A 22,769-nucleotide genomic window follows, 5' to 3' on the forward strand; every position below is an offset into this window, starting at 1 on the left:
CAGAGAACTGATAATGAAAATCTCCAGTTCGAAACCGCAGATACTTTCTGCAACTTAGCCTTATGGGCACATGAAGGTAAGCTTCCTTGAGATCCAAAGTTACCATCCAGTGATCCTTGCCCAGCAGAGGTAACAGTTGCTGTAACGTCAACATCTTGAACTTGGGAATGTCCAGATAAGTGTTGAGGATAGATAAATCCAAAATTGGTCTCCACGTGTTCCCCTTCTTTGGTACTAGGAACAGCCGAGAATAAAATCCAAGCCCCTTGCTGAAACAGGGACTGGCTGAATAGCCCCTATCTGGAGTAACTGAGAAACTTGCTTGAGAGCCTCTTTTCTTTGTGGAGGAGGAACATCTGGCATGCCTTTGAAAGGGGCATTGTGTGGAAATAAAATCTGTACCCGTGATGAATGATATCCAGCACCCATCTGTCTTGAGTGATTAAATCCCAATTTTCTTTGAAAAGAGACAATCTTCCCCAAAGGAGCTGCCAGACGAGAGTCCACTGGCAGCTGAAAAGGCAGGTCATTGGGTCTGCTTACGAAAGGACTGACCCCTGCCCTCACCAGAAGTCTGAGCAGGTGAACTGTCTGATCTAGGCCTAAAGAACCTTGAGCCCTGCCCCTACCACGCCTAGATCTACCCCTAGACTGGGAACCATAAGCAGGTTATGTCCACCCCTTAGCAGGCCAATTTCTACTAAACTTGGAGGTTGCACCTGCAAAATCTTTAACAGTCTGCATAGACTTAGCTTTGTCCTCCATTTTCTTTAAAACTGCTTCCACAGGCGGTCCAAGCAACACATCAGACTGTAAAGGAGCATCCAAAATCCTGGTCTTAACATGCTCAGCTAAATTCTGATCCTTCAACCATGCATGTCTGCGAAGAACAGAACTAGTAGCAGCCACCCTCGAGGAGGCCTGAACAGCATCAAAACCACACTGCAAAGAATGCTTACCCACTTGTTCAGACACATGAACCAAATCCAGCAATTCTTTACACTCAATACCTTCCGCCAAAGCATCCACCTTAGATTTCAATTGTGAAAGGAGATAATTCTGATATTTCAGCATATGAAATTGACAATTCAACGCCCTCATGGCTAGAGTGGAAGAAGTATATACTTTCTTACCCCACCTATCCAAAGCCCTTGCCTCTTTATCAGAGGGTACAGGATTTTTAACAACAGAAGCTTTAACACCTTTAGGCCCCTGAGAAACAGTTTCTGGGTCCGCCCTGGGACTCTTAAACAAATACTTATGAGCTTCGGGCACCCTATAATACCTATCAGGCTTAACAGGAGCAGGAGGCAAGGAATCAGGGTTCAGAGAAGCCTCTGCAAAAACATCCTCCACCACATTCAACACAGGAGGAATAGCTAAGGGCCTATGCTGAGGCAAAAACAAGAATTCCCTAAGCCTTTTTCTGGAGTCAGAGTAATCTTGGCCTTCCCATTTAAAGTGCTCCCTCATGGAGTGAAGAGTCTCTGAAAATGAAAAATCCTCAGGAGGAGAAGCTGAAGGAGTGGAATCATCCACATCAGAATCAGAATAAGCACAATCAAGCCTCCTCTTAATAGTGCGCTTATTAAATCTAGCACAAGAGCGGCAACCAACAACGTCGTGCTCAGGCCCTAAACAAGGTATACACAATGTATGATAATCCCTATGCGGTATCTGCTTCCCACAAGAAATACAGTTATTCACTTTTTCTGACATCCGGTAATATACTGAGGCAAGAAAAAACCAAAATGTTCTAACGGGTTACTTAGCCAACTCTGTACTCGGTCTGAAACTCCGGTTTCGGAAAATCTCAGAACGCCAACCTGCACTCGCAAAATTGCTTCTGCATCGGACCATGCGGCAAAAAAGACTGAGGAAATGGCGTCGGTCATGCGCATTAGTACCCTGACGTACTGACGTCAGTCTAAGGCGCCATGACCGACGTCAGCCTTATACTCTGGTATTCGGGCCGACTGGGACGCGGACTATACCCAATAGTCAGGACTGCAGCAAGGGAAGACGAAGAACATCCACAGCTTCTTTTGCCCCCTCTGATTCCTGGAGAAGGATCTTTGGGGACTAGAGAAGCGGACTCCGATGGCCGACAGCATCTTCCCATCCTTTTCGCTTTGGACTAGCGTGTTGCGAACTGTTGAGCCAAATAAGGCCAAACCGTCATAAGGGGCGTTCGCGAAGGACGCCTTAAAGGGATCCGTGAAATCGCAAAGGCGGAGCCAGGAGTGACGTCGCAAGACCACTCCAGCTCCGCTAGCTCTAGCGGCTCCTTCCGTGGCATGGGAAAGGAGCCGCATAGATGTATTTGATATAGACTTTAGAGTGGCCATTCGAGTCTCAAAAACCTTTTTGTCTGGGACCGACATGGACTCCAGAGGGGCTGCAGCGTATTCCTTAATTAAGTCACTCTGTAGCCTAATGGTGTGTGCCATGTAGTTCAGCGACCTTATGGCAAAGGTCGCTGAAGCAAACATCCGCTTCCCAATACGGTCCAATGCCCAGGACTCCTTGTCCGGCGGATGGACCGAAGAACTTTCTTGGGCAAGTTCTTTCTTAGTGGATGCCGCCACCAACATAGCATCAACCGGCGCGCCTTTGGACCAAGAAGGTCTATCAGAGGGAGGGCTGAGGACCTTGTCTGGGCGTCTAGGGATAGGCTCCACGGTGTCGGGCTCCTTCCAAGCCCTGGTGGTAATTAATCCACCAAGGGGTCGGCTGGGGGGGGGGACACCCAGGAGGTAGATGGGCATGCCTCAGAGGCCTCCAGAAAAACGGACTCGTCCAGGGAGGGCTTTTGGGCAGACCACCCCCCTCTTATACGCAACATTTCCATGATGTCTCCGAAGGAGACATCTTCAGGGGGTGACCTTGGGGAGCCCTCCGTATCATCCAAATCCATATCCGTGGTAATGGACTCGGGGGAGTCCAGGTGCCTCCTTTTGCACTTATGCTTCCGAGGCACCTCTTCGGCGGGACTGTCCGAAGAGGGCTCGTCCGCGGGGTGGTGTTCCTCCATAGGAACCAACTGGAGGCTTTAGGCAGGCTGTCCAGATGGACGGATGATCGAAGACAGACCCTGATACAGTGGGGGTACGGGTGGATCTGAAGGCCCGGTCGGGGACCTATGACCTCAACAGTACCCACTCCACTACCTCAAAAGCCGAGGGAGATTCACTGTCTCCAGCCTGAGAAAGTAACCTCCTCTGCTCCGAGGATAGGATCGGGGTCGGTGCCGAAGCAATCAGACCCGAGGTAGTGGTGTGCTCCGACCCAATCGGCGCCGAAGACACAACCACCCCCTCAGATCCGACGCTCAACCCTCGCCCCCGAGAGCTCGGATCAGACAAGCTCGAAGGTATAGTCGGCGAAGACACAATCGCTATCGGCGCCGACGTATCCCCAGATCCGAAAGGGTCTGGATCCGATAACTCCGAGACCCAAAAATGGGTCGGAGAAGGAGCGATCCGGGCAAAAATGGGGGCGGCACTCCCTCCCAAAGGGGGGGAGGCAAGAGCATCCCCATCTCCATCTGGGTCTGTAAAAATCTTTGCATCATCCGATCCATGTCTGCTTCGGAGATGCTTCTTGTCGACCGTGAAGAGGCCGTCGAGGCAGGCCGGTAGGGCCGCCTCGAAGACCTCGAGGGAGACCTATTCTCATCCTCCGGCTCCGGAGAAAAAGAAGGTGAAAGGAGCCGAGAGGATGAGGATCCGGAGACCCTCACTGGGGACTTCAGAATTTTTTCAGGCGGAGCCGAGGGATGAGACTCGGCCCGCCTTTTAGAACTGTGACCCTCTCTGTCTTTGTGCTTCTTCTTCTCCCTGTGGGAAGAAGCACTAGACTCCACCGAGCTGGTACCCGATAAGGGAGGTTGAGTCCCGGGTACAGCTAAGGGAGTAGCCGGCGCAGAAGCTACAGGAGTAGCTTGAACCCGGCTGGGAGAGGAAGAAGCCGATTCCTGGGGGAGTTTTCCCGCCAGGATCAGCTTGTTCTTCCTGTCCCTGAGTGCCCGAGGGTTGAAGGCCGCACATATCTGGCAGGCCTCTGACAGATGAGCTGTCCCTAGGCACAAAACACACTGAGTGTGGCCATCAGCTGGGGAAAGCTTGTGGCCACACACAGTACATTTTGAAAATATGGCCTTAGCTTCAGCCATAAAAATCTCTCACACACACACACCCAAACACTAGGAGGGGGAGAGGGAGAGATAAGGTTAAACTAAGGAAAAATTAGTTAGTTTAGTTTTTTTTTTTTTTTTTTTTTTTAAAAAGGGTTTTAAAGGGTTTCTTTTTAAACACACACACACACAATTTTACAAGAAAAAGCCTAGAAAAAAGAACAATCTCACCAGGCCAGGAGCTCTTCACTTTGAAGCAACTGTCTTTAGCCGCAGCAAAAAACGATCTGAGGTAATGTGGTTGGTAGCAAGGGATTATGGGTAGGGGGAGGAGCTAGGAGTTCGGATCTTGGAAAGCTGCCGGTTCGGATCCGAGGTCGGATCAGACTACCCACAGGTTGCAGTTCAAATGAAGTAACTACTTCAGATTTAATATTTCCAGACTGTGGCAATGTTGAGTTCATACACTTTTTAGATACCATTGTAGTTTCCTCATATGCAGTCTTGCATATGAAATTAGCAGAATGCAGGATGCCATGAAGCCCAACGCCTGCAGAATTTTTCTTGCAGATAACTGGGTCTTTGTTGCCAACATTTTGAAGTAAGAAGTTAGTTGCCTTTGTTTGTCTGGTGTGAGATAAGCCATCTGGGCAGTTGTATTTAAGCTTGCACCCAGGAATATTATCTCGAGAGGGTACTAGTTTTGATTTCTTTTCGTGTACTGTGTACCCTAGGCAAATTATTAATCTTTTTACAAACGCCAGATGCTTTAGTAGAATGTCCTTGTTCTCTACTTGAATAAGGCAGTCATCCAAGTAAGGATATATTTGAATTCCTCTGTCTGCAAAAAGCAATTACTGGTGCCAAGCATTTTGTGAAGACCCTGGGCGAAGTAGATAAGCCAAAGGGCAGTGCAGAGAATTGGTACTGCATTGAGCCAGCTATGAATCTGAGGTATCTTCTGCAAGATGGTCCGATTGGGACATAAAGGTATGCCTCTTTTAGGTCCAAAGTTACAAGCCAAGCCTTCTTGCCCAGCATGGGCAGAAGCTGCTGCAGAATCAACATTTTGAATTTTGGAACGTCCAGAAAGTGTTTAGAATAGACAGGTCCAGTATTGGTCTCCAAGCTTTGTCCTTTCTGGGTACCAGGAAAAGTCTTGAGTAAAATCCTTGTCCCTGCTCTTGTTGTGGTACTCGTTGAATGGCCCTCATGTCCATGAGGGATGAGACTTGCTTTTGTGCCTCTGCCCATTGATTGTGTGGCAGGTCTGGCATACCTTTTGCCTTTGGCAGGGTGTGAAAGTGGAACCTGTAGCCCTGAAATCACTATATTCAAGACCCATTTGTCCTGGGTGACCATGTGCCAATTTTGTGAAAAAAGTGCTAGTTTTCCCCCTAAGGGGGCTGCCAAAAGATAAGTGCTTGGCACTGGCAGCGGAAAGTCATTGAGACTGTTTCCTATATGGCTGTGATTCGTCTTCCCCACTTTTGGAGGTAGAAGCACCCCATTGTTTAGGCCTGTATGAGCCTTGGGGCTGGGATCTGCCTCTAGGGCGTCTGTATCTGCCTCTTTTTGGCCTGTCTGACACTGGAAAGGACCAATTCTTTGAAGGCCAGTTCCTGCTAAATCTGGGTGGCTCTACCTGTAAGAAATCCTTAACTGTATGCATAGATTTCGCTTTATCCTCCATTTTCTTCAACACCTCTTCTGCCTTAACACCAAAGTATCATGCTATAATGGAGCATCCAATAATTTTGCTTTAACATGATCAGGCAGATTCTGTTCCTTTAACCAAGCATGCCTCCTAATGTCAGAACCCGTAACAGCGGCCCCTGCAAGAGGCCTCCATTGAATCAAAACCACATTGCAAAGTATGCTTTCCTACTTGTTCAGCTGCATGCAATAAATCCTGCATTTCCTTGTTTTCTGGACATTCAGAATTTGTCAACATTTTCTGTTTTAGCAGTGACATTAAGTATTGCTGATATTTAAGCATATGAAACTGACAATTTAAAGCCCTTACAGCCAAGGTAGCAGAAGTGTAAACCTTTTTCCCCCCATCTGTCCAGTGCCCTTGAATCCCTATCAGAGGGGACAAGGATTTTTGCAGTGGAAGCCTTGACCCCTTTGGGACCCTGAGATATAGTTTCTGGGTCAGCAGCAGGGTTTTTATATAGAAATTTATGAGACTCTGGAACTCTGTAGTATCTGTCTGGCTTAACAGGTGCAGGGGGTAAAGAGTCAGGAGACAGGCCGGACTCTGAAAATACATCTACAATGTCTAGAACAGGTGGAACAGCAAGAGGTCTGTGCTGAAGTAGTAAAAGAAAATCTCTGAGCCTTTTCTTAGATTCTGAGGAATCTTGGCTCTCCCAGTGAAAGTGCTCCCTCATGGTATGCAGGGTTTCCCCAAAAGAATAATCCTCAGGAGGAGACGCGGAAGGGATAGATTCTTCAGCATCAGAATCCTCATAGGGAGGAAGAGAGCATCCCTGTTCAGAAGAGGAGTCAGAGGAAATGGAAACCTGATCTGAAGAAAAAAAAAAACTTTTTCTAAGCTTGTTTCCTGCCTTTCCTGTGGCTAGTCTAGCCTGGATATAGATTCGCTGTGTCCAGGACTATTTGTAAGCTTCTAGGCCCCCCAAGACTTTCTGTGTTGGAGGGAAGCCTTCTAGCTTAATTTTGTTTCTTAGAACTAGCCAGTTTTTTGTTTCAGCACTTGTTCAGAACTTACTGTAAGCACTAAAGCTACAAATTACTACAGCACTCAACTTTCCTCACTGTCTAGAGGAAAACAGTTTCCAGTATTTAACAAATAAGCACCTATCCAGGCATGTCTAAGGGTCAGCCCCCAGTGTTTTCTCCTGCCTACCTGATGAATCTGTGCATCTTGGGGCAATGCAGTAATTGCCTCATGTACACAGATAACCCCCCTCCTCCTACCACCCAACACTACAACCTGTGAGAGATGCACTTATATAGCCAAACTGGAAGCAAAGCTCTCTTCACCAAAGACTGGACTAGACAGTCAAGAGGAGAAGGTAAACACTTGCACCACACCACACTCAGCACATAGTCCCTCAAAACCTACACCACCAAAACACACACACAGAAACACGAAACACACACCTACATTCGCGGAGGCTCTCAGTAAAAATCTGCCAATGCAACAGGGACCTCCAAAGCAGAAACACAAGCAACCTCCACCCCCAACACAATCCAAAGGACACATAGCCCACAAACTCAGTGTGCCACCACAGCCCATAAGGCATAACAACGTACCCAACACTCTAGTCATAGGTGACTCTATAGTCAGGCACACTGATGTTCCACTCACCAGGCTAAACAAGGAGAAAGTTACTGTCAGCTGCCTGTCGGGTGCCAGGATCTGCCACATAACGCATGCACTCAGGTCACTCCACAAGTTCAAATATGACTCTGTCATTGTCCATGTTGGTGTGAATAACCTGAGACGTACCTCCTTGGACTACATGAAAAGGGACATGGAGGAGCTGTCTGATCTTGTAGCCCAGGCAGGTATGACCCTAGCCCTGAGTAGCCTCCTGCCATCACCCAGAACGATACCACAGTACAAGGACAAAATGACTGACTTCAACAATTGGCTAAGCTTCTGGTGTCATTCTAAGGGGATCCAGTATCTGTCTGCCTGGGATGACATGATCGACAAGCCACGATGCTTTGCCAGAGATGGCCTGCACATGTCGCCCCTGGGATTCCGGATACTGGCTAAGGCTCTAGCCACCCCTATAGTGCCTTTTTAGGCAAGGTTCAAATGACAAATTCACCACCCTAACAGGTACAGACAAGAAGAATCTGAGGGTATTGCTACTCAGTGCTAGAAGTCTAAACCTCAAAATGCACTCTCTCGAGGCACTCCTTAAAATGGAGAACATCGACATCTGTGCAGTGACAGAGACCTGGTTCAAGGCTCCAGAGAGTACCCCTGCATTACCAGGCTATAATTCATATTACACCTTTCGGCCACCTAACCTGGACCGAAACACTAAAGGCGGAGGTGTGTCCATATTCATTAAGGATATCCACACCTCCAGGCTAGATGCTCAGCATAATGCATCCGAGATTATCCAAGTGCAACTAACTCTGGGCAAGACTGCAATCCAAATTGTAGCTTGCTACAGATCCACCACCATGTCCCAGGATTCCCACTCCTCATTTCTTAATACACTGGAAAATATTAGGGTACAACTTAACACCCTAATAATGGGCGATTTCAACTACCCTACCATTAACTGGGAAAACTACTCATGTACCAACTCTTGTGCTCAACGTTTTCTGGAATTCATAAATTCCAATGCCATGGATCAAGTTATCCACACCCCCACCAGGGGCAGCAATATCCTAGACCTGGTTATTACCAACATGGGCAACCCGTGCTCCACACCAGAGGTCAATTCCTCATTGGTCAGATCAGACCATAAGCTAATCACCCTAGACATCCACATCCCTCCCCCACCCCCCATTAGGGAAACCACAGTAAAATATTTCTCCAAAGCCAACTTCACGCTTCTTAAGACAGAAGTGGCAAACTTCACGACACCCATGCTGACGGACAATAGAGGTATGACTGCTGAATCCTACACAAATGCAATTTATAAGCACTTACATGAGTGCATGGATCGTGCAATCCCTAACAGAACTAAGATGCTATCCTCCAAAAAAAGGAAGCCAATCTGGTGGTCCTCTGCCATAAACAAACTCTACAACAGAAGAAAGATACTGTTGCAAAAAAAGAGTAAAATCCAATGACTGGAGAAACTCCCTGGTCAGCTTCAGTAAGAAGCTGAGATTCCTCATAAAATCCTCCAAAGCTAGTTATGAAAACAAAATCGTCACTGACTCTAAAGACAACCACAAAGCTAAAGACAACCACAAAGCATTCTATAGCTATGTCAAGAATCTCAATGGCAACACTCAGATCTACTCTGAGTTACAGCACAATGGCACTAAATATACAGAAACAATGGATATTGCCAACATCCTGGCAGATAGGTTCAGTGCTAACTTAACCCCTCTGTTATCCCTTAAAGGGCCCATCTCTATACCAGAAGAATGCAAAGTTCCTGTAATCACAGCTGCACAGGTAAAAAACACACTATCCAAAGCCAAGAACACAGCATCCATGGGACCTGACGACATCCCAGGCTGTGTTCTACATGAACTACAGAACGAACTGGCACCCCACCTAAGTACCATGTTCAATCATAGCCTCACCTCAGGCTATGTGCCCACTGAATGGCGCACAGTGATAGTTATCCCACTCCACAAAGGGGGAGCCACCACAGACCCCAGAAACTACCGCCCCATTAGCCTAACGAGCCTCATCTGCAAGACTATGGAGCGCATCATCATGGAACTTATAAACAATGACATTGGTAATCTCCAAACGCAGGACCCCACCCAGTTCAGGTTTGTAAAAGGCAGATCACGTCTCCTAAACCTGACAGACTTCTTTAAAGCAGTCACCAAAGCCATAGATGAGGGTAAGGTGGTTCACACAGCCTATCTAGATCTCGCCAAGGCTTTTGACACCATCCCCCACTCTGGAATTATAGATACACTCACTAAACTAGGTATAAATCCCTATGTCACAAGATGGGTTGCCAACTGGCTCACTGACAGAACCCACACTGTGAAAGTAGCAGACTCCAAATCCAGCTTCAGACCAGTGACAAGTGGAGTACCACAGGGTTCAGTCCTGGGTTCTCTTCTGTTTGGTATCTACTTCTCTGAAGTACAGGCCAACCAACACAGAAGGTCTTTGGCTAATGAAGTTCGCAGATGACTGCAAACTAGGAGTCATAATCAAAACTCCAAAACATGTGGACAGCCTACAAAAGGGCCTTGCTGAGACAGATGCCTGGTGTCAAAGCCATGGCCTCAAGCTCAATGCCAAAAAGTGCAGTGTCATTCCTTTTGGTAAAAACTCAGTACCCATGAACTACCACATACGTGGTAGTCTACTTAACACCGAAAGTGTGATAAGAGACCTTGGGACACAGGTGGACAGTAGTCTCTCCTTTGATAATCACATCGCCACAGTAGTCAGGAAATCCTTCTATGTAGCACACCACATCACAAAAAGGTTTCTCATCCAGGAAAAAAGAGGTCATTGTTCCATTATAGAGTACAATGCCCCTTTTGGTATGTACCTCACAAGACATCTACAACTGGAAAGGCCACAGAAATACCTCACAAAGAGGGTTACCGGCCTCAAAGAGATGCCCTATGCAGACCGTCTCAAAAAACTGTAGCTTTACTCCGTTGCATATCGCCTACTCAGAGGCAATCTCTGCCTAATACACAAAGCTATGTCAAACCCACAGCTTTTAGACCTGCTCCACTTATAGAAATCCCAATCCCTACGAGTTACATGCTCTAGGGACCTAAACCTCGTCACCACAATACACAGAACATGCTGGAGGGATAGATTCCTGCCCCAGAGACTTTCCATACTCTGGAACAAACTACCTATCTATATCAAACAAAGCTCCTAATTAGCACTCTTCAAGAAAAATCTTCATGACTGGATGGGAGATAGGAAATTCAGCCCGGGGATCACTTCTGTGGCTCTGCTCGACAGTGGCACAGGAAAATAATTTTCTTGGGTGGCGAAAGCCAGGGTACCTTTGGCTATGCTTATATAGGCCCTGGGGCCAATAGCCTAGTACCGACCTATGAATCTAAGATTCATATTCTGTCTCTTGCCTAGGCCTCTTATCAGGAGGGGGATGGGAACCCCTGATCAAAGTAATTAAGTCTTCGGCCATTTTAAGCATCTGTTTTTTAGGCATGGAAGTCTGTCCAGGAGAATGCTGTACTTGTTTCTTTGTCTTTAGAGGTGCTTTAGTCTTTGCCTTTGAAGCTGAGGTTGGCTTTACATACAACTGTGTAGGTCTGAAAACACCCTCAGAAGCAGATGCCTGCTCAGCGGCTCCGGACCCATCTGAAGGAATAGTTTCTGGGTGTCCAATACCTTGAGTTTCCAGAGGCCTAGATGGCTACACATGGGAGTCGGAAGTGGCTTGTGGCTCTGAGGTAGAAGGCATCAAGGGCTGCGAAAGCGCCTCACTGAGAACCGGCAAACCGGCGACTGGCCTAGTGGAAGCCTAGTCGGTTTTGGACCTTGGATGCCTGTCCTTTTCCTTGCGCTTTTTATATACTCCGGTTGTCAGCTGTTCCGACGGCATTATATAATTAAATCTTTGGCCAAAGTAATGAAAGGCAAAATCGTACAGACGCTTAATAGTGGGTTGGTTAAATCTAGCACAAAACCGACAGCTAGCAACGTCGTGGTCAGGGCCTAGGCAAGGAATACAGTAAGAGTGATAATCCTTATGAGGTATCTGCTTCCCACAAGAACTACAATTGTTAACTTTTTCTGACATCGGTCTGGAGCAAGAAAAAATTTCCACAACGGGGTACTTAGCTTTCATGAAGACTTTGGATCTGAAATTCGATTTTGAAAATCTCAGGAGTCTGCCGACCGGCACTTGCGAACTGCTTTTGCTTCGGGCACTGCGCGGCAAGAAAGACTGAAGACAATGGTGTCAGCTGCATCATTTATACCCCTGGTACAGTGACATCAGGGAAGAGGCGACAGCAACCGACGCCAGAACAAGACTTTGGAATTCAGGCCGACTGCGGGTAGCCTGCCAGCAGGATAACCCAAGTGTAATGACTGCAACAGTGAAACACGATGAACATCTGGAGAAGTACACAGGATAAACACAATCACAGTTCTGCAGCAAAATATTCTACATGTTAGACTACATGTAGTTCTTTTAATACAGCTTGGTAACCCACTCCCTTCTGCATTTTCATAAAGTTTAACTCTAGACACACCAGTTGTACAGTCATGCTAAACCAAATGTTTTCCTGCCTGAGACGAACATAAAGCCAAATCTAGAAATTATCAAACTCCTGAAAATGCTTTGCTCAGTATCACACTTCTCAAAGTTTGCTACACCCACTGTATCAAATCACACAAAAACAATTTAAAGAATTTTATTTATCCTTTTTTGACACAGTTAGTCCGTCTAGACTAATAACCTCTTTTCAGCAGAGACTCGAGGTGGTATTTATACTAATACAGGAAATTTGGTCAGGGCATTGGGGAACATCCCCTAGTGGGATCTTTTACATTCATCTGAGTTATCATCAATTAATGTGGATATGGCCCCGGCTTAACTCAAATGAAGGAAAACACGCTCAGGACTGTAAGCACGACCCTTATATGCTGGACTGCAATGCTAACGACCCATCTCCTTGGTATGGTAATAGAAACCACAGCCTTCTGCATAAAAGGTGGGTGTGCTGGGTCTATACTATAATCTCGAAGGTTTAAAACTTCGAATCACTAAAGATGGAACTTTAGTGATCGAAGTCTTAAACCATCGAAACCAAAAATAAAAAATGCTAAAAACTAAATAGTGTGTAGGCAGGGGGGCAAGCCCCACTGCACCCCCCACACCCCCTACTTAAATATACTAACTATGAGAACGCACCACATTGAAGTAAACGGAAATCTCCCCCTACTGAGATTTTCCTTTTAAATGTTTGATGTAGTGCGCTTTTGGTATTCTCGTGTCGACAGTATTGTATTCGATATTGTCAAACTTTGAGATTTTAATATAGACCTGAGTGTTCTAGCTGTTGTGCCACTGAGACAGAATTTAATAACAAGAGCCAATGAGCATTAAATGATTAATAAAAATATATCGATAACTGACTGCTGTCAGAAAGATAAAAAATATATATAGGTAATTTCATCACAGAAATTCTGCCACTGAACCAAACAAGGCTTCTGCTTCACCCAGGACTAGGAAGGGCTGATTTTTTCCCCCTTTCCTTATTTATAATCTGGATGAGCTAGCAACCCCCCCCCCCCACCACCACCACCACCAAAGGCACTGATGGGCTTCTTATTCTAGCCAGTAAGGCTTGCATGGAGGAATGTACCAATTATTTGGAAAATATAAACCACCTTGTACTTGCTAGGGAGGCTTATATCAATATACATTCATTTACTGGAAAGAAGGGAATGTGGGCAGCACCTTTTTTTCTCTCTCTCGTTTTGTCATGTTACAACAGTACATTGGTAATCTTTAATGTATTGTACCTTCAAGTCCTGTTCCGCTGCTTTCAGTTTATTTATAGTTCGCTGATGTTCATCTTCCAGTAACTTAAAAGCAGAACTGCTTGGTGCTAATGTTTCTTTCAAATTCTGCAACTTCTGAAACAGTTCTTTATTTTCACTTCTTTCCTTCTTCAGCTGTTTCTCACACTGCCTGAAATGTGTTGCATTTTTGCTTGTCAGACTATGGATGAACTTCAGAGTTGCCTGAAAATAAAGAATACACAATATATATATATTTTTTTTTAACTGCTAGGATCAAAACAACAAACTGTGCACCTCAGGATCATAATGGCTCATTTGTTCAGCTACAATTCACAAACTGTTTAAGACAAGAAACTACAAACTGCTTATACATACATGCAGTAAACAAATGCTTACCATCTCATTTGATCTGTGATGGAGCCTTTTGTAATGGGCATCTGCTGGGATTTACTCTTCTGCTAGCTCCAGCTTGGCAAAACTGTTGTCTCACTCCTAATTTCCAGGGCAGGCCGTCTTCCTGCCAGTGTGTGCCATAGTGTCACACACTAAACTAGGAGATCCTACCTATACTCCGTGCAACTCAAGTTTAACTTTGAGCCACTAAGTAGGCACAATTTGCAAGAAGTGCAATAGACATTCCAATAAGTTGGGCTAAGTACATACATACTTACAGATGTTTACCCACAGCCACAGGTGCAAGGCTAGTCTAGAAACAGGCTAGAAGAGTGACCCAACAGCCAAGTGGACACAGCACAGATTTTTGCAATGGAAGATCTGGAAGACACCCCTGTTCTGATGGACTGGTTCTAACTTTTCCCAATGAGCATCTTTCTCTTTCTACCAAGGCAACACAGAATGGTGTTCGCAATCCACTTAGAAAGGGTATGCTTAGATGCTGGACAGCGCAGTGGTGCCGCGGTAGCATCGTCACCTCACAGCAAGAGGTTCTCCGGTTTGATTCTCGGCTGTGGTGCCTTCTGTCTGGAGTCTGCATGTCCACACTGCACTCGTGTGGGTTTCCTCTGGGTACTCACATTTCCTCCCACATTACAAAGACATGCATCTGGAGCATTTCTCCCTGGGCCTCTGCTGAAAACTGGCTTTGTTCCAAGTCGGACTTTCCCGGTTAACAAGTGTTAAATAAAAAAAAAAAAATATCCATTCCAAGTTCCCTTCTCAATGGAGAAGACAACTGTTCAGTCTTCTGAACTTAGGCACTTTCTACAGGCTGAATTTGAGCTGATGGTGTGCATTAAGAGTATGAAGAGCTCTAGCCCTACTTTCTGCTCAAGAAATGTAAAAAAAAAAAAAAAAACAAGGAGGCAAATGGACAGGTTCTGACCGGCCTTTCAGGACAAACTTTTCATTAACCTTAAAGAATATCTAATCATTGTGAAAGACAACATGGTTCTCTACAAATAAGAGATAATTCTCAAATATGTTTGAGCAGAGGTGATGGCAGTAAGGGCATTCTCCAAGAAACTTAACTTCTCATTCACCAAATACAGGTTTTAATGACAGATGGAAGTCTCTCTCATTTAAAAAGTTTAGGTCCCAAATATGGAATGGGAATCCTCAAAGGTGGGCAAAATCTGCATTACCCTATGCTGTAGTACTTTACCCAGATGGTGCTGGACAAGTTACGTCCTCCATAAAGGTCACAATCATCAGTGGTGCTGAAGACATGCACCTTGACAGTGCAATAACTTAAGATCACAGTCTTGAAGGTACCAGAGGCAAGTCAAATCATCTGTAAATTAAAAAAACAAAAGAGAAGAGAAAGGATACCATGCTGCCCAAATAAAGAACCTCTTATTATAGCTGATAAACAAAAGTCTTCTTGATGGCTTAAGTTAATTCTAAGACTTGGCTGGGAGATCCAGTCACAGTAAGGATTCTTGTGAGAGGCTAGCCCCCTAAGCTTGGACTTCTTGCTTTGTATTGAGATATGTTGCACTGCCAAGGATCCAGAAGCATTAAAGCAACACTTCTGAACCATAAGTAGGTGACAAGGATAACACCAGGTCTTTTGTGTTTATCCAAATAGAAGACAAGACAGACATACAGGAGTCATCTTTGCTACAGGAAAGAAAACAATCACATTCAATTCTACTTGCCCTAATTCACCCAGCAAGAGAGAGAGAGACAGGAATGCATTCTCATGAGTGACAAAGAGATGGACGATGGGGGTAACTCACTCCCAGGGGACCCTGAGTGGCAAACAAGGCAGATGAAAGGGATGGAAGAATTACACAAGACAATGACCAGACAGGATTCTCAAAACCTCAGCTCCAGAGGAGGGCTGGAGCTGAAACAGTGGTGCAGGGAGTCCATTAACACTTTCACATCGTTAGTCAGGAAAACCACAAGGGTGATGCTCCTTTCTATTACCTGCTGTGAGATACATGCCACTTCTTTGCATAGAATGGGAATATGGAAGGAGGACACCCTGTACTATTATGCATCATATCTCTAGCTGCTGTTCAATTGCAGCAGAAAGGACTCGTCTTCATTAACTATCAAGACTCAGGAAGAACTAAGCAGGACTTTCCCTAGGCAGCAATGACCAACACTTCTGCCATTTTATGTCTTCCTCACAGGACAGCAATTACAGAAGGATCCTGGGAATGAATGCTACTAGGGATCCTCCAAAGAGGCCACAAGGAGCCAACCATATTTTTTCTTTGTGTAATGAACTACACAGCATATCTGACTAGGTTTCAGGCAAACAATCTCTGAATTTTAAGTCATTGGTAGAAGAGAAAGCACAGTTGTATAACATGTACTTATCCATTACAGGAGATATTTAAATTCTTCCACTACTGCAGTTGCCTACGGATTGTATTATCCCAAGGATACAGCACCTATCAGGCATCCCGAAGCTCTAACCTCCCTGTCACAAAGTTCCTCTGGCTGCCTATAAGCTAATCCTTTTTGGAGGAAACTACAAAAGCTGGTAAAGTTCCTAAACATCTTCAGGACTTTCTCGCCCCAAGTGTAAAGAAGTGTTGCCTTGTCTTACACTCAGCCACTATCTTCCTTCATAAGATGGAGCCTGCGGTCACTACATCTGACCCAGATATTGCAGGAACACTCTGTCACAAAGCCCTACACCTACAAGTTTACTGAGACTTTATCATAGTTTCATATTTATCATGAAGAACCTTGCTGTGTATTAACTTTAATCAGTTAAAAACATGCCTGGTCCATGAAATAGCAGAACCCCTTACTAAGTTGGCCAGTCTCAGTTTGCTTGACCAGTAGACTATACTGCGTATGCCAGGTATTTAGTCTCAGGAAATGACAGAAAACCTGTTTTACTTCTCTTTGTTAATTGCTTTGTTCTGGGTATAAAGTGATTGCTCTTAGTTATAAATTGACCCGAGGGCAGGGCTGTCTCTATAGTAGAATGTATTGCTAAATATCCCCTCAGTGTTGTCTCTTCTTACACTCGGCCAGTCTTCCATCACACAGCAGGTATGTTTCATATGTTACTGCATTTTATTTGTTTTAAGACTGTGTAAAGACTTTGGTAGTGTGTTATATTTGTAACAATTTCATTCAGATCACACAAACTGTGTGTGTGTGTGCGTGCGCGTGTGTGTACATTCATAGGTTGGTACTAGGCTATCGGCCCTAGGGCCTATACAAGCCTAGCCATAACAATTCCCTGGCTATTTCTTCCCACAGTATTTACTTCCCTGGAGCCCTGTCTAGCAGGGCGACTGACGTGACCCCCAGGTTGAATTTCCTATCTCCCGTCCAATCGTCAAGGTTCCTTTTGAAGAGGGCCAAAGAGGCACTCTCTGTTTGACATGTAGGGCAGTCTATTCCAGAGTCTGGGGAGTCTCTGGGTCAAGAACCTATCTGTCCAGCATGTTTTGTTCATTGCAATGACAAGGTTTAGATCCCTGTATAGTGTGGCTCTGAAGGACAGGGATTTCTTTAAGTGTAGCATGTTAAATAGCTCTGGGTTTGACATGGCCTTTTATGTTAAGCAGAGATCGCCTCTGAGTAGACTATATGCGACAGAGCATAGCTGGAGTTTTTTTTTTAGACTGTCAGCATAGGGCATCTGTTTAGGCCTGTGATTCTTTTAGTGAGGTGTTTCTGCAGCCTTTCCAGTTGTTGCAGATGTCTTGAGAGGTACATACCAAAAAGGGCATTGTATTCTATAATGGGTCTAATGAGGGTTGAGTACAGTGGGACAATGGACCTCCTTTTTTTCTGGATGAAAAGCCCTTAGTGATGAGGTGTGCACATATAAGGATTTCCTGACTGTTGTGGTGATGTGGTTATTGAAGGTGAGACCACTGTCCACCTGTGTCCGCAAGTCCCATCACACTTTTGGTGTTTAGTGTACTGCCACCTATGTGGTAATTCACGGGTACATGTTTTTTCCCCAAAGGGGATAATTATACATTTCTTGGCATTGAGCTTAAGACCATGGCTCTGGCACCAAGCATCTGTTTCTGTAAGGCCCTTTTGTAGACTATCCACATTATTTGGGGATTCAATAATGGCTCCCAGTTTGCAGTCATCTGCGAACTTTGTTAGACAGAGTCCCTTAGTGTTGGCTTATATATATATATATATATATATATACGTATATAGATATATATATATATATATATATATACATACATATATATATATATATATATATATATATACATACATATGTATATATATATATATATACATACATATATATATATATATATACATATGTATATATATATATATATATATATGTGTGTGTGTGTGTGTGTATATATATATATATATATATATATATATATATATGTATATATGTATATATATATATATATATATGTATATATATATATATATATATATATATGTATATGTATATATGTATATATATATATATATATATATATGTATATGTATATATATATGTATATATATATGTATATATATATATATATATATATGTATATATGTGTATATATATATATATGTATATATGTGTATATATATATATATATATATATATATATATATATATATATATGTATATATGTGTATATATATATATATATATATATATATATATATATATATATATGTATATATATATATATATATATATATGTATATATATATATATATATATATATATATATATATATATATATATATATATATATATATATATATATATATATATATATGTATATGTATATATATATATATATATATGTATATATGTATGTCTATATGTATATATATATATATATATATATATATATATATATATATATATATATATATATATATATATATCTATATATGTGTATATATATATATATATATATATATATATATGTATATATATATATATATATATATATATATATATATATATATATATATATATATATATATGTATATATATATATATATATATATATATATATGTATATATATATATATATATATATATATATATATATGTATATATCTATATATATATATATCTATATATGTGTATTTTATTTCTTTCATTTCAGAGCCTTATTACATCTAACCACAGTATTATAGGAGCTCTGTCACAAAGCCTTAGAACTACAAATTTACTGAGACTTTTGCCATTGTTTCACGCAAGCATATTTATCATGAAGAACCTTTCTGCGTATTAACTTTCATCAGTTAAAACATGCTTGGTTTGTGAAACAGCAGGACTCCTTACTAAGTTGGTCTGTCTCAGTTTGCTTGACCAGTAGACTATACTGCATATGCCAGGTATTTAGTCTCAGGAAATGACAGAAAACTTGTTTTACTTGCTTCTCTCTGTTAATTGCTTTGTAGTGGGATTAAAGTGATTGCTCTCAGTTATAAACTGACCCGTGAGCAGGGTTGTCTCTATAGTAGAATGTATTGCTAAATATCCCCTCAGTGTTGTCTCTTCTTACACTCGGTCACTATCTTACATCACAGAGCAGGTATGTTTCATATGTTATTACATTTCTATTTGTTCTAAGACTGTGTAAAGACTTTGGTAATGTGTTATATTTGCAGCAATTTCATTCAGATCACATTACCTTTGTGTGTGTGTACAGATATATATATATATATATATATATATATATATATATATAGGTATATAGGTAGGTACTAGGCTATCTGCCCGAGGGCATTTATAAGCCTAGCCAGAGTGCGTCAGCTTTTGCCGACACATTGATTAATCAACTGAGCCTCTGTGAAGAGCCAATGAAGTGATCCCAGGGGTGTATTTTCTGTTACCCATCCACTTGTCAAGGTTTCTCTTGAAGAGTGTTAGTGAGGGGCTCTGACTAATGTAGTTAAGAATTTTGTCATTGTGAGTCTCTGTGACAGGACTCTATTCCTCCAGCATGTTCTATTTATTGTTGTGGTGAGGTTTTGCTCACTAGAGCGAGTGGCTCGCAGTGACTTGGATTTCTTTAGGTGGAGCATGTCCATCAATTCTGAGTTAGACATGGCTTTGTAAGTCAGGCAGAGATCACCTCTGAGTAAGCGATATGCCACAGAATACAGCTGGAGTTTTTCCAGTCGGGCTGCATAGGACATACGTTTGAGATCAGTAATCCTCTTGGTGAGGTACTTTTGTGGTCTTTCCAGCTGTTGGAAGTGTCTTGTGAGGTACATTCCAAATGGGGCATTGTACTCTATGATGGGTCTGATGAGTGACGAGTAGAGGGGCACTATAACCTCTATTTCCAGATGAGAACCCTTTAGTAATTAGATGGGCTACATAGGATTTCTTAACTACTTTGGCAATATGATTGTCAAAGGAGAGATTACTATCTACCTGGGTCCCCAGATCTCTTATTACCTCTTCTGTATTAAGGGGGCTCGCACCTATGTGGTAATTCATGGGTATTTTGTTTTTTTCCCCAAACGCGATGACTATGCATTTTTTGGCAATTAGCTTGAGACTATGACTTTGACACCAGGTGTCTGTCTCAGTAGGGCCCTTTTGGAGAATGTCCATGTCAGATGGAGAGTCAATTATGGCTCTCAGTTTGTAGTCATTGGCGAACTTGGTTAGCCATAGTCCTCCTGTGTTTGCCTGTACTTCTGAGAAGTATATGCCGAACAGTAGAGGTCCCAGGACCGAGCCTTGTGGGACACCACTTGTGACTGGTTTAGTCTCGGACCTGGAGCCCGCTATTCTTACCGTGTGAGTTCCGTCTAAGCCAGTTGGCAACTCATCTTGTGATGTAGGGGCTTATGTTCAGGCTGGTGAGTTTTTCTATAATTCCCGAGTTGGGAATGGTGTCAAAAGCAAGGTCAAGGTAGGCTGTGTGAACTACCTTCCCCTCATCTATGGCCTTGGTGACTGTCTTGAAGTCAACCAGGTTTAGTAGGCATGATCTGCCCTTAAAGCTGAACTGGGTTGGGTCAAGTGTTTGGCGGTTCCCAATGTCTTTGTTAATGAGTTCCATGATAATGTGCTCCATAGCCTTGCAGACCAGGCTAGTCAGGCTTATGGGGCGATAGTTACCACAGTCAGTTGTGGACCCTCCCTTGTGGAGCGGAATAACCACTGCTGTGAGCCATTCTATGGGCACGTAGCCTGTGGAGAGGCTGAGGGTGAACAGTGTGTTTAGGTGGGGGGTTAGTTCGTTCTATAGTTCGTGCAAGATGCAGCCTGGGACACCATGTGGCCCCACTGACGCTGTGCTTTTGGCTTTTAAAAGGGTTGTTTTCACCTGTGCGTCTGTGACTTCCGGGACACTACACCTTTCCGGTATTGCTGTGGGCCCTATTGGGGATGAGAGGGGGTGTGAAGTTTGCAGTGAATCCATCTGCCAGGATGTTAGCAGTATCAGTGGGTTCAGTATATTTTGTGCTATTTTGCACTAGCTCAGAGTATATCTGCGAGTTGCCACTTAGATTCTTGACATAGCTAAAGAAGGCTTTGTGGTCATCTTTCGAATCTTTGGCTATTTTTCTTTCAAAGTTAGCCTTGGAGGATTTTATGAGGGACCTTAGTGTCTTACTGATACTGATGAGGGATGTCTTTTTTTCTTGGGATTTGCTTTTTTTCTGAACTAGTTTCCTCCTCCTCTTGTATAGCCTCTTTATGGCAGGGGTCCACCAGACTGGTTTCCTTCTCTTAGGGGAGTGAGTCTTGGTTTTGCCAGGGATGGCACGATCCATGCATCCTTGTAGGTGCTCATAGAGTGCATTTGTAAAGATTTCTGCATCTTGAACACTGTTATCCTTTAGCGTGGGGGCTGTGAAACTTACCACCTCTGTCTTAAGTAAGGTGAAGTTTGCTATAGAAAAGTTTTTCACTGCGGTTTCCTTGGTTGGAGGTGGTGGTATGGTGTGGACATCCAGAGTGATTAGTTTATGGTCTGATCTAACCAGTGACGGGTTGACCTCTGGTGTAGAACACCTGTTGCCCATGTTGGGGATGACTAGGTCCAATATGTTTTCACCTCTGGTAGGAGAGTTTACCAGCTGATCCAGGGCATTTGAAATGATAAATTCCAGGAAGCGCTGGACCTGGGAATTTGTACTTGAGTAGTTTTCCCAGTCAACAGCAGGGTAATTGAAATCGCCCAATATTAGGGTGTTCAGTAGGACCTTCATGTTTTCCAGTGTCTCCAGAAAGGTGGAGTGGTGGTCCTGGGTCATAGAGGGTGATCTGTAGCAGGCCACAATTTGCATTGCAGATTTGCCTGATGTTAGTTGCATATGGATGATCTCGGAGGTATCATGCTGCGCCACTAACCTGGAGGTGTAGGTATCCTTGATGAATATGGATACAGCCCCCCTCCTTTTGTGTTTCAGTCCATGTTCTGTGGCCGAAATGCATGGTATGAGTAGTAGCCCGGTAGTAGTGCTGTGGTGCTCTGTGGAGCCTTGAAGCAGGTTTCAGTTACTGCACAGATGTCGACGTTCTCCATACTGAGGACTGCTTTGAGCACGTGCATTTTGAAATTTAAACTCCTGGCGTTGAGTAGCATAACCCTCATTATATATATATATATATATATATATATATATATATAAAAACATAAACACTTTTAATGTACTGGTTAATCCCATGAATTATACTAAGCAATGGTGTTACACTGTACCTGTCAGTGTAGTGCCATGTTCTGATAATTTGTTCAATACAGCTATATACTTACGCAGCATTACTGTGGTTCTCTATCAGTATACTTTCTGGTACAACTACTTTGAGCTTACCTGCTTACACTTTTTTTACCATCACTCTGCTCTCAAATTTCCACTGTATTCCCTAGCTATAACTTACTGTAGTCCTTCCTCCATCTCTGTATAAGTACTATTTTTAGTGCCTCAGTATAATTTTACAGCTTAGTAGAATTTATTTTTTATTTCTTTCATTTCAGAGCCTGCAGTTACTACATCTAACCCCAGTATTCCAGGGGCTCTGTCGCAAAGCCTTACAACTACAAGTTTACTGAGACTTTTGCCATTGTTTCA

At 43.3% G+C, this 22,769-nt stretch overlaps 1 protein-coding gene across 1 annotated transcript in view; it reads right to left on the minus strand.

Moving 5' to 3' along the window:
• The window catches only part of CENPE (centromere protein E), a 3,008,010-nt gene that overhangs the window by 436,721 nt on the left and 2,548,520 nt on the right, over nucleotides 1–22,769 (minus strand). The window contains exon 46 of the mRNA XM_044063442.1: nucleotides 13,299–13,520. Coding sequence (XP_043919377.1) covers nucleotides 13,299–13,520 — 222 coding nt within the window. The remainder of the gene's footprint in view (nucleotides 1–13,298; nucleotides 13,521–22,769) is intronic.

The sequence above is a fragment of the Protopterus annectens genome, chromosome 2.part1 (genome assembly GCF_019279795.1).
Source record: "Protopterus annectens isolate FY-2018-M chromosome 2.part1, PAN1.0, whole genome shotgun sequence".
Classification (NCBI taxonomy): Eukaryota; Metazoa; Chordata; order Ceratodontiformes; family Protopteridae; genus Protopterus; species Protopterus annectens.